The 12,184-nt window shown below is 44.4% G+C and overlaps 1 protein-coding gene across 5 annotated transcripts; it reads right to left on the reverse strand.

Annotated features, from left to right (window-relative positions):
• Positions 1–1,178: 1,178 nt before the first annotated feature.
• kcnj2a (potassium inwardly rectifying channel subfamily J member 2a) lies at positions 1,179–10,238 on the reverse strand. Of its 5 annotated transcripts, none has more exons than XM_078225650.1 (2): positions 6,882–8,046; positions 1,179–3,805 (listed from the first exon to the last, which is right to left on the reverse strand). In XM_078225650.1, exon 2 carries the CDS (start codon positions 3,579–3,581, stop codon positions 2,301–2,303), a length of 1,281 nt encoding a protein of 426 aa, XP_078081776.1. In that variant the 5' UTR covers positions 3,582–3,805; positions 6,882–8,046; the 3' UTR covers positions 1,179–2,300. The 5 variants fall into 5 exon arrangements, with proteins under 5 accessions (XP_078081776.1, XP_078081777.1, XP_078081780.1 ...); XM_078225651.1 differs by lacking the exon at positions 6,882–8,046 and adding an exon at positions 10,030–10,238 and having other exon boundaries at positions 1,185–3,805; XM_078225654.1 differs by having other exon boundaries at positions 1,185–3,805; positions 7,319–7,411.
• Positions 10,239–12,184: the final 1,946 nt, after the last annotated feature.

Raw genomic sequence — 12,184 nt, forward strand, 5'->3', positions numbered from 1 at the left:
TTCCGTAGTACTGACAAGCACTTGCAGGGCAGCAAAAGCTGCCGCTTTCCTAAAGGGGCGATTCAAAATGCTCCTGGAGTCCGTTTACTAATGAAGCTATAATTAGAGTTGGCAAGAAGACCACTTGTAATCGGTCAGCATACGTGCAGATCCCAGTTTCACATCTCCAGAATTTCAGTAACCTTTAACCGCCAGATCGAAACAAGTTCAGTTTTTTCTAACTTTACCTCCCCCAACCGACTGCTCCCCCATCCCTTCCCCCCACCAAAAACAAAATACTGGTAATTACTGAACAAAAAAGAAATGTTCTGCCTTACTTCCAATGCCCTTAATATTAATTATCATCAATGAACAATGTTGAAAGTTTTTGTATTAAAAACTGCGCATGTTACCAAGCAAATGATATTCAAAGAGTATATTTTGTCAGGTTCGGTGAGCCTTTTCACTATTATAAGTGACAAGAAATTAATTTAGTCAATTTTGCTGAAATTCTATTGAGGACCCAAAGCGATTTTTGATACATTTGTCGCATTGACTATCTATTATAGATTAAAGAAACGGCCTGTGAATACTTGGGACATTGGTCCAAGCATGTCGACACAGCTGTAACAGTCTTCTTTCCCAGAAAAACCAGTTCTGGAATGTAGGGTGACAGACTTGAACTAGTAGCTGTAACATCAAAGTGGCAGCTAACTAAACTGGACTGGAGTGAAAAAGGGAAGGATCAAAATCTCGGGAGCTCTCATTCAAAGCGCAGGTAATGGAAAATAAAAGACTTTAAAATTTTTTGCAACTTTCCATGAACAATGCCTTATTTTAAAATTGCAATTTGCCTCTCCATCGCTCCAACCTCTGTCAGCGTCATTCAGATGAGCAGGTCAGATAAGCCACAGATCCTCAAGGTTTCTGAGGGCCAAGTACCATAGGGCTTGCTCACTGGGTAGATGACTTTCATTTCACTCTGATGTGAGTTACTTTGGGGTAGCAACATCGTGTGATGTAACATCCCAGACAGCCAGCAATGCAGCTCAGGCTAGTTTCTAGTGCAAGTGGTTATGTTACTCAGCTGGCTAATTTCTGGACTTTCAACCATGGTGGCTCAAGTCCCACGATTGCATTGAATATTGCTACCATCAATCATGTCTCATCTACTCCTCAAGAGAGTAGTTCCAATTTTTGGAGGGAATGGGAGGGAGGACAAAGTGGCGAAATGACTTTCTGTCACATTCACATCCAAGTCGCAACACCTTTGGGCAATTACAATGACACCAACATCTTGGAAAGTCTGCAGGCAAAATTGTTTCACCGTTGAACCGAATGGGGGTGTGGGCCAGCAAGAGACTGGTGAACGAGCAAGCAGATGGATCTCCTTCAATTGCTTAAAGGGGGAAAGAATGTGCTCAGCAAAGCTGAATCTTCCTGCATTAAAAATGTGGGGGCAGAAAAGTATCTCAACATCTCTAATAGTTGGATAGCAGCCAAGCTTGACTTCGCCCATTAGTTAAACTTGACTTTATGATGCACTTCCATCTGGAAAAGGGAGACAATATCATGTGAGAACAATGGCCAAAGATGTACTATTTTCTTTCTAAACAGTGGAACTATGAACTTTGGAGTCAGCGCAGCGAACTGTAAAAGTATTCGTATGCGTGGGTCGGTACCACCAAGAACTCAGTCAGCCAATTCTTTGGGAACCAAAATAGGTCAATAGGACTAAAAAAAAAATCAAACCAATTTTTAATTGATGGTATTTTAAAAAAGACACAGGAATCATAAATACTGATTTTGATTTGTTCACAATAAATCAATTGAAGAAAATAAATATTATATAAGCTAAAACTTCACTTGATAACAGCAAGACCTTTGTCTATTAAATGGTCCTTCAGTGGTCACTGTTCTTTCAGGTGTTCAGTTGAACCACTTAGAGCAGATAAAACCTTGCTCAGGGCCAGAAGTTTCAATGGAGAGCCATTTTGTTCGGGTAGATAGTTACCAGATTAACTTACATCCATCCAGTCTTTTCCTGCAAGTTCAAGTTTTGCCATACTGTTTACATATGCTACCGCATATACTATTATGTGCCTCCTCATCAGGTTAAAAATTATTATTAGTGCTTTGTTTGAAAGAACTGATTTCCTGCAGTCCATCGTAAAAGAAGAACAACCTGTGTAGGACTGTCTTTCAGCAAAGCCTGACTTCACCGGTACCCTTTACTTGGGTCACCATTCTGGGCACAGTTAAGCACAATATGCTTTGATGGATACTCTCTCTTTTTTTCAAAAAAAAGATACTTTTAGGTATTAGATTTCAGATTCTCGCCTCAGTGGGCGAGGCTCTAGTGGAACAGTGGCCTGGTTATGGTCCGTGTTAGTTAGTGTCTCTGTGCTTGGACTCTCTGGTGTCCCAGTCTCACTGTCCTCATCGTCTTTGTTCATGAGGGCTACTTCATTTTCATAGCAGAAAGTGTTGGGTGTGGAGAGGATGTATTTCTTTTCTGCCAAGTCTCTAGCACTACAAAGAGGCGTGTTAGGCACCTCGTAGGTTTTGTGAAAGCGGGAATAGTCAACTTTGTAGTAGTTTTTCTCCTCAAAGAGTACTGGTTCAAATCGGTGACCCCAGAGAATTTCACTGGCAAGATACGAGCTGCGACATTGTGTGGTCATTGCTGTAGCTTCCACCATTCCTTCAAGAATCACAACTATTTCAAAGTCTGCATTATCCATGTCCTGTTTGCTCAAATCATAGAAAGGACTGTCTTCGTCAATTTCATGTACTATTGTAATAGGTGACACTAGAAATATTCTATCTATTCCACTATCAAAGCCTACATTAACATCTACTTGATCCAAGGGGATGTATTCACCCTCTGGTGTTATTCTAGATTTAAGCAGCTGGGCCCGTACATGGGCTTCCACTAAATGGCTTTTGCGTAAGTTTCCAACTCGCCACATTAAGCAGAGCTTTCCATCTCTCATAGCGATCACAGCATTGTCACTGAAGATTAGCGTTTCATTTCTCTTTTTTGGTTTGGCCATCTTGGCCATGACGGCACCAATGATGAAAGCATCAATGATGCAGCCTACGATGGACTGAAAAACAACAATGAATACAGCTATGGGACACTCTTCTGTCACGCAGCGGAAGCCATATCCAATTGTGGTCTGTGTCTCGATGGAGAATAGAAATGCAGCAGTAAAGCTTTTGACCTCGGAAACACATGGCGTGTGCCCTACTTTGGCATCCAGGTCACCATGCATCAGTGCAATCAGCCAAAACATGCAACCAAACAACAGCCAGGACAAGATGAAGGACAGGCAGAAGATGACCAGCATCCATCGCCAGCGGATGTCCACGCATGTTGTGAAGATGTCCGACAAGTAGCGCTGTCCCTTCTCACTCATATTTACAAACTGAACATTACAATGGCCATCCTTCTTCACAAATCTACTCCGGCATTGCTGCCTGGTGTGTATTTTGCTTTTGCCATTGCCGTAGCCATTGGCAACTGCTATCGTAGCCAGTTTCATCCCGTCTTCCTCTGAGGACACAATGCTGTAGCGGTTGGCACGCACACTGCCCATTGCCAACGCCTGGGACTGTTGCGTTTCTACTTTGGGATACAGTCTTGAAAATTTCTGGAACAACCTTTGAAGAAACAGTTTTGGACGTTCTGGAAGAACACACCACGGCTGTGAAAAGTAGATCTCCACAGGTTTCCTTGGCCTTCCACCAAGCTGCCTCCTTTGCAGATGAGCGCTTGGCAATCCAATAATCTATTGCAATTTAGAACTCATTCGAGTATGATCTGTTAAAGAAACAAAATCACATTTACTGTCAAATAAAATAATTGCAGCACGACCACTTCCAGAAATGTAAATAATCCAACTAATTTATAGGAAACACTTAATGTCAGGGATAATTAAGGATTACACACTAATTGCCAGTTAAAATAAAAATCAGGCCAAATCTTGATAATTAAAATGCTAAATTAATTTGTGAAGTTCTCTAATGCAGATTAGAATTCTTGGCCAGTCTGGTTTATTGATGATTAAGGATGGAAATTACACTGTGTACTGTTACAGCAATGCAAGGACAGACAAAACACTGGCAGCACATGGTAAATTAGGGCATCGCTTCTAGTGGATCAATGTGATCCAATTAACTTGAACACAATCCAGTATCTGTGTAGCAATAGGTGCTAACAACCATCTCAACTTTTGAGCTGCAAAATAATTGAACCATTTGATAACAAATTTGACATCAATACCCAACAGTATAAAAATTTAGATGAAATGGCAACTTTATAGCTTCACAAAGCGCACAATCTTGTCACTGCTATTTTATTCTACATGAGATTAAAGTGATCTTAAGTACAAATAATCACTTCAGTCTAATTATATACAGCTAACAATACAGGTGGCGTATTAATATGCCTTCCCATTCCTTTCAGTCTGCAATGACGTGGAAGGGAACCAATGTAAATCTCATTCTGCTTCAATGTGTGCTTTGCAGCATGAGTGTGCTGCATATTCAACAGCACCTAAATGATTTTTTAATATGTAAATACAGTTCATAACTGGAGCAAAAGCAATGCTGTGATGCACAGATTGTTAAATAAGCCACTAAATGTTTATACGAGTGCATGATTTTACAGTGATTGCCAAATAACTCCTCGCCACAATAAAAGAATACCAGTGAAATACAGTAATGCAACTAATTTTAGATCTCAGCACATTGGGTTTTAAAACGTTGCGTCTGGAACTGATGATCATTTTGGAATCCCGACCCTCTTGTTGCTTTCATTTATTTATTTTCCTTCTTCCCTCCCTCCCCTTGGGTCATCAGTATTAAGTTAATGGTCTTTATAAGTTACAATTAAAGCGTGAGCATATTTTACATGGACAGAGGTGTTACGGATAGTCGGTCAACCAAAATATGACAGGGTAACTGTGAGTGGAACTAGACCACTCGGGATCCATCAGGAGAGAGAGATGGGAATCTGTTAAGCAGAATAACAAGCACCCCGGAATGCACCTCAAGGAAGTAAGGTATTCAATTATTCAAATGTTAGTTAAAATTACCAATATGAAGCTCAGGTTCTGAATGTCAATGATGAGCTTTCATCTGAGAATGTACAGATACATTCGTATCATTAGACTCAGTCAGTAGCTGCCTCAGAGGGCAGGCTGAGGGTTCAAGCCCTGGGTCAGGGACTTAGCTTGCTGGATAAGACATTAAACCGGCCTCCAACCTATTCTCTGGAGGGATGTAAAAGATCCCATGCCGCTATTCAAAGAAGGGCTGTCAAGTTCTCCCAGTGCCATCATCAACATTTATCCCTCCAATGCACAACATTAAAACAGATGATCAGACCCTGTGTATTTCAGTGCTGTTTTTGAGACATTGCTGTGTGCAATGTGTCTGCCAAGTTTCTTGTATTAAAACAGGACTACGATTTCAAAGAATATGGAATTGGATGTAGCGTCCAGGACAGCCACAGGTTACGGAAAATATAGGATAACTGGTGTTTCTGCCACTGTTTTCTGGCCCAGATATTAAATATTCTTAGTTTCCTGACATCAGTGTGACATTTGCTGTGACAGTTTCTTTTTTAAATGATGCTGCCTTTTCTGACAGATATGGGGAGAAAACTACTCCCAATTAATATTTCCTGTTGCATTCAGCAATTTCTAAACTTCTTTACTGGCCCCTCATATTCCCCTTCTAATTTATTTTCTACGTGTTATTTTCCTACAACTCTTTCTCTGACACTAGGGATCATTCACCCGCACTCGTCCTTCGTCGCATCCCAGCTATTCCCCTTTGTGCTTTAAATGGCTGCTTGTATTCGGAACTCACAACCAGATCTGGCCGCTGTTCTGTGCAGCTCCAGCAATAATGACTCCGAATTATTTTTTTCTGGCCTGATAAACTAATCCAGTTTCTATTTTCCTTTTATTGTTCCACAATGGCTGGATCACCAGTGTTCCCAGAGCTCCATTAACCTCTCCCTGGCTGAGGCAACAGTGAGTTCAATTGAAGATTGGGTCTCTTCCCAGGGCGCTTCTCTGCATCAAACTTTCATCTGCGAGGTTTCTTTTATCCCCCTCGATGCTTCAACGCTATCGCCCCTTCCCCAATTTAGATCAACTACATATAGAGTCAGGCAACTCGGCCCATCCTACTTGTGCCAGCTCTTTGAAAGAGCTGCCAATTGGTCCCAATTAACTTGAACACAATTCCCTGCTTCTTCCCTTAATTCCGACAAATCCCTGTTAAAAAAACACATACAAATGTCCAATTCCCTTTCGGAATTTACTGCCCAAGCTTAATCCCAATTTAGAATTTGAACCTTTACAAGAGAAAGCTCCCCATTTCCATTATTTGTTAGCGTTGTCAATGATTTTGGAACCGGTGCCAGTCCAGCCGGCGGAAACTGGAGTTTAGAAACAGGAGCGGGATCGGGTGCTATCTCTTGCATCGCACCCGGTACACCTGCTCACCCTCGGCATCGCTCCTCTGCTGAGTATCCCTCTTCCAGCCAACTCCTGAGCCACCTCGCAGTGTTGTGCCTCTCAAAGCCACTGCCCTGTGCAACATGCAGAGGAACAGCAATGAATGAGGCCGGCAGCAAGACAGTCAAAAATAGGAGAGGAGGAAGAGAAGGAACCAAACGAGAGACAACACTATTTACAGACAGAAAACGCCTTTGATATCCCTAATCATTCCATTTGATTTTTGAATGGCTAGTGTTTACACATCACTCCCATACTAAGGTTTTGCATCATGCCATTCCATTTTGCTAATATGCATTATTCAGAACATTGCACAACTTTACTTACAGTCAAACACACGTAAGTAACAATATTGAGTCATCTTACTTCTACTCAAGCCTTCCTGTTGAATTTGCAATGCAGGGTAAAGTAACTTGAGAAAGCGAGGGAGGCACGGGCTCACAGTCCACGGGACACACTCTCAGCTCCGCGGTCCATCACAAGCCTCCACACTCCAGCCCAGTCGTGCATCTGCATTTAAGAGGCACCAAAGCATGCGCAGAAAGTCTCTTACTCATCATGCAGAGTTCAGATTTGATGTGGATGGGGCGAGCCTGGTGCCCGCTCCACTCTGGAAGTAGACACAGTCTGCATTGCCACCTCCAGGCATCAGTTTATCCCCTGGCGGGCAGGGCAGCTAGCCCTCAGAACCAGCCTCTCAAGCAAAGCTGTCCTGCCTCTCCCCCCACACACACACATACACACTCCACCCAATCAACAATAACAACTCAACCTTTCACATTACATCAACCTTCAGATCACACCTTGCACTCCCCACTGCAATGTGCAGCTCTCACTCTGACTGCCTCTCTGCTGAACTTGCCAAGCCTCTCTTGGATTTGCAGCTGTTGTGCTGTGGCTCTGTAACTACCGCAGGGGTGTCACTGGTAGGCGGGGCGGGGGGGGGGGGTATAGGATTCTGATCAATTCTGGCTTGGATTACCCAGCTTTGAAGGGTAAAGTGACACTACGCACCTGTAACTTGCTGCTCTCTCTGTCCCTCTCGCTCTGCCCAAGCCCACTTGTGGCCCCATCCAAAGCCCACTTTGCTGTTCAGCCTTTCTGAAGCCATCCTTGCCCATGACTTTCTCACCCCCACACAGTCCTCTGTGCCCCCCCCCCCTCCCCCGCATTCCTTTGTCCCAACTCGGTTGCAAACTTTTTTTTCCTGCCATGTCTAACATTCTCCACACTCTCTGGCCCTCCCCAGCTCTCTCTCTCTCTCTCCTGCTTTATTGCCTCGACCGAACCCCACTTCTTAATGTTACCCCCTTTCCCCATAGTCAGGGATAGCGACATTGCCGAGAAGTGGCAAGGAGAGGGTTAAAAAGCCACCCAGCGAGCTACTTTGTCAGCACCCGCTGATTGGACGCGAGTGGAAAGGAGAAAGACATGCACTTGAGAAAGGGGAACTAATGGAGGCATTTCTCTCGCAGCCACAGACAACTCGGTGGAGCAAATCCAGGAATTTCAGATTCACACTCGTCAGCCCCTTCTGTCCCAGCTGTCAGGCTGTTACAGTTAAAGGTTAAAATCCTGTCTGACAGCCGAGATCTGCTCTAACTGCACCACACACACAGACATACACATTGTCACTGAGTGCCTTTGGAAACTTGTTCTCCCCCCACTCCTGGAACAGCAAGTTCACGCCAGTCTCTGCCCGGCAGCTCACTGCCTACCCTCGCCCTTCCCCGTTAGGGTAAAGACCGAGAACATGCCCCCAGCGGCTTTGTAATCAAGTCCACCCCCTACTCCCCGGGGGCCATCCCTTTCCCCTGACTGCAGGAGACAGCGGGGAGAGTAACTCGGGGCAGCATCCGTCCCAGCACTTGCTGCTGCCTCATCTTGTTTTGAGGGGCTTTGAGCTGCAGGAACCAGGGGGCTGCAGTTTCAGACACAGCCGGTGGGCAAATAAAACTGCAGCAGGAATAAATACCTGGAACAGACTGGCGAGTCTGGGTCACAGGGAGATCGCTGGCAGAGATTAGGGGGTGAGTTGGGGGAATTGGGAGATTGGGATTTGAATAAAGAGTGGATGAGGGGTGATGGGTATCAAACTGGAGGATCCCACTGGAAGAGTGGCAGCTTGCGGGTGAAAGGTGCAGTGCAGGAAGGCACTGGGCTGGAATGTAAGGATGCCACAGACTGTATGGTATGCGGCTAAGTGTGGACTTGCGGATCTGCTGAGGGAGTTGTTAACTCCGTGTGACTCATACCAAACCGCCCGGTTTCGACTTTCTGGCCGGATTTTCATTCGGTGGCTCCACCAGCACCCCCTCCCTCTCTACAACTCCACCACCACCGAGGTCCACGTGTGATTTAACAAACAAACGGGGATGTCTTAAGAATCAGACAGAGAAGTCCCCGCGTTTAAAACAAATGTGGCAAATCCATGCAAATTAACACCAATTATGTTTACAAACAGAAGGGGGGTGGAGGGGCGGAGAGAGATTTGGGAAAACTGAGAGTGCCACCGTCCCGAGACACTTTCCATTCCCATGGTGTCCCCTTGTCCAGGCGCCGGATGGACTTGTTAATTGCGTTGACAGCGAGAAGCCGGAATGGCAACGAGGAGAAACACAAACAAAATGATTCAGTCAATAAAACTCTTTATCCGGGACCGACTTGCACCCACAATAAACCTTTCAGTGACTATCCCTTCCCCTCTCTGCACTTTCAGAATATTATTTTTCTTATTAACGCCCTTAAAGATTCCCAGCTTCCTATTTCAGCTGCCAACTTTTTTTTTCCTGGCGAGCTGAGAGTGCAAGAGGAAGATCACACACACAACACCGTCTGCCCAAATCCCAGCACCTTGTCCCGTCTCTCCCACTTGGACTGAGAGAAAGAGACTGCAGCAACTAAAAACTCCACCACTCCACCAAAAACAAAAAGACAGGTTTACAACTAGATTCCGCTGACGCTTTTCTATTCAGACTCTTAAAAAAATAAATAAACTGGGCTCAGGAACCCAAACACGCAACAACAACAAAAAAGAGAAATAAATAAACAAACGAGTGGTGCGACATCTGAGAATCCAATTTGCCAAACTCTCAGTCATGATTAGAAACAAAAAGGTCAGTTTTAAACACCCCCATTCTGGGCTCGAACCAGTGACTGCAGCACTCATTCACAACGAAACCGGTAGTAGAAATGCTTCTGATGCAACAACAACGCTGCCGTTTGTCTGGTCGTTAACCCCGAGAGGAGGGATTTTTCTTTTTGGACATTTTCCACTCCATTACCAGTCCCCCCACCACACACCCACACACCCACCCACCACTCAACCAGACGGAAGGAAATTCTACAACAAGAAGTTAGTTCATGGTGTTCGCCCCGAACAATCACAGCGTTCAGAAAATAAACCCTCCCCTGGTCAAATCCACAATCCTGCTTGGAGAGCTGCAAAAAGGCAAGACCCTTGAAATCCTCTGGTGACCCAAGTGAATGGAAGAAATTCTGAATCCGGGTTTACCTGTTTGGATATCTGCAGATCATGGGAGGCTGTCATTAGAGATCCAGCGGCTGTACCTGCACTAAGTTCACAATAAGCAGTTAACTTTTTTTAAAAAGGAGGGTGGGTGCGGGGGTGGGTGGGGGGGGAGAGAAGCTTAATGCTGGTGGTGTGGAGTGGGGACCTGTAGATATATCCTGCCCTGTTGCGGTCTGAGTCTCATCTCTTTCTGACGCCACTCACTAAGCTATAAAGAGCGCCGGCTGGAGCGGCAGCCCCACCCCCGTACACCCCTCCACCAATCGGTGGATGGTGGGGGTAACTGACAGCTCTATCCACCAATCAGCGACAGAGCATGCAGTTACTCCGCCCCCCGCAGCCCCACTCGCGTCGATTTCAACTTTTGAAATTTGACAGTGCAAGTTTGCCAAGCAAGTTCTGGACTCACTGATAGCCACAAAACATCAGCACAGGGCAGGGACAAGGTCTACACGGTGAACAACGAAGATCAAATAAGATGAAACCACACATTGGCGTGCCCGAGTGTATTTTGTTCATTTGATTTACTATTGTCCCGTATTGGTGGGATGCAGTGAAAAGCGCTGTTTCTTGCGCGCTATACAGACCGTTCATAGAGTAGACAGGGGAAAATGAAAGGAGAGGGTGCAGAATGTAGTGTTACAGTCATAATTAGGGTGTAGAGAATGATCAACTTAGTATAAGATAGGTCCATTCAAAAGTCTGATGGCAGCAGGGAAGGGGCTGTTCTTGAGTCGCTTGGTGATCTCAGATTTTTCTATCTTTTTGCATCTAGTTTTGCACCCGCTCGTTTCTTTCGCGTGTTTAATAATTCTGGAGCAATCCCAGACTCCACTTATGGTTTTATTCTAAAAGGTTACAGGTAACTGGGAAAATGTCCCTGCCAATGCACAGTTGTCCAATTGACTATTGCTCAGGGAGAATAGTGGATACTCTTATCAAACTTCACTTCGAAGGACTGACCACCCGTACTGACAAATCACCAAGTCTGTGCTATTTGGTCCTTCTCTCGCTTTCCTCACTTGGTGGCTTGTATCACCAGTGTCGGCTGCTAATATCAACCAGTTATAGAATAAATAGTGTAGGTGTTTGAGTTTTTTGGTACCTATGTTACATATATATCATCACTATTGGAAAACCCGTGACGGTACCAGCGCCAGAATCCTAAAACATGAAAGAGATTGTAAGATCCGAGGTGCAGTGGCTGACAGTTGTTGATAATCTGCCCGCTGGCCAAAAAAAAAGAACCTTTTTCTGTTTCTTAAATCTCCCCGACTGTTGTTTGAAGGTATTCCCAAGGTGACTTTTACAGGCCAAACGTCCCGCTTTGCTCAAGGCGTCAAGTTTCTTGACAGAGTTTAGTAAGTAGCAAAAGCATCGACGATGCTATTGTGATCAGTACAATCAATGTCTAAAGTGTGGTTCTCCAATAAACATATCATTCAATATCAATGATTTGACTACATCCTTCACAGCCCTTGCCTTAATACAAACTGGCCTGTACATTGTTAAAATAAGTACTATTAATAAGATCCAAACAGATTAACAACCTGGGACATTTTGCTATAAATGTTTTTTGAAAAAAAGATCCTCTTTACATTTGAATTGGTGAAATAGACCTTCCCTTTGGGTGGAAAACCACTTTATTTCCGAGCACGGTTGCAATTCCTGTACAAATAACAATATATCTATTTTAAAATCACACAGCGGTGTTGTAGTTACTAATCAATCGATTTCTTAATATAGAACCGACATCGCCAAATCCTTCTGGTGTTGGAGAGTCTGTCTGTATTGACATTGGAGAGCTGTCTCCAAACTCAAAGGCAGGTAGCCTCCTCGCCCCAATGAATGTGTCCATTTGGTTAAAGATGATAATAATGAGGGAGTCTGATAGGCCAAATAGAGAGAACATGCTTTCACTGTCAGGAAGGTCGGCAGCCAGAGGACACAGGTTTAAGATAGTTGGTGAAAGAACAAGAGTGGGGAAGGGAGAGTTTATATTGTCCAGTGGGTTCTCATCTAGAGTGAGCTATGTGAAAAGATTGGGGAGACAGAGTCAATTGTAACTTTGTGAACGGTATACACTTGAAAGGAGCAAGAAGTGCAGGGTTGTGGGGTAGAGGGGGTGGACTAATTT

This window comes from Mustelus asterias, chromosome 12, assembly GCF_964213995.1.
Source record: "Mustelus asterias chromosome 12, sMusAst1.hap1.1, whole genome shotgun sequence".
In the NCBI taxonomy this organism is placed as follows: Eukaryota; Metazoa; Chordata; class Chondrichthyes; order Carcharhiniformes; family Triakidae; genus Mustelus; species Mustelus asterias.

Excerpts from the sequence above, each read along its gene's own strand:
- kcnj2a (XM_078225650.1), bottom strand. The coding sequence starts at position 3,581 with ATGGGCAGTGTGCGTGCCAACCGCTACAGCATTGTGTCCTCAGAGGAA.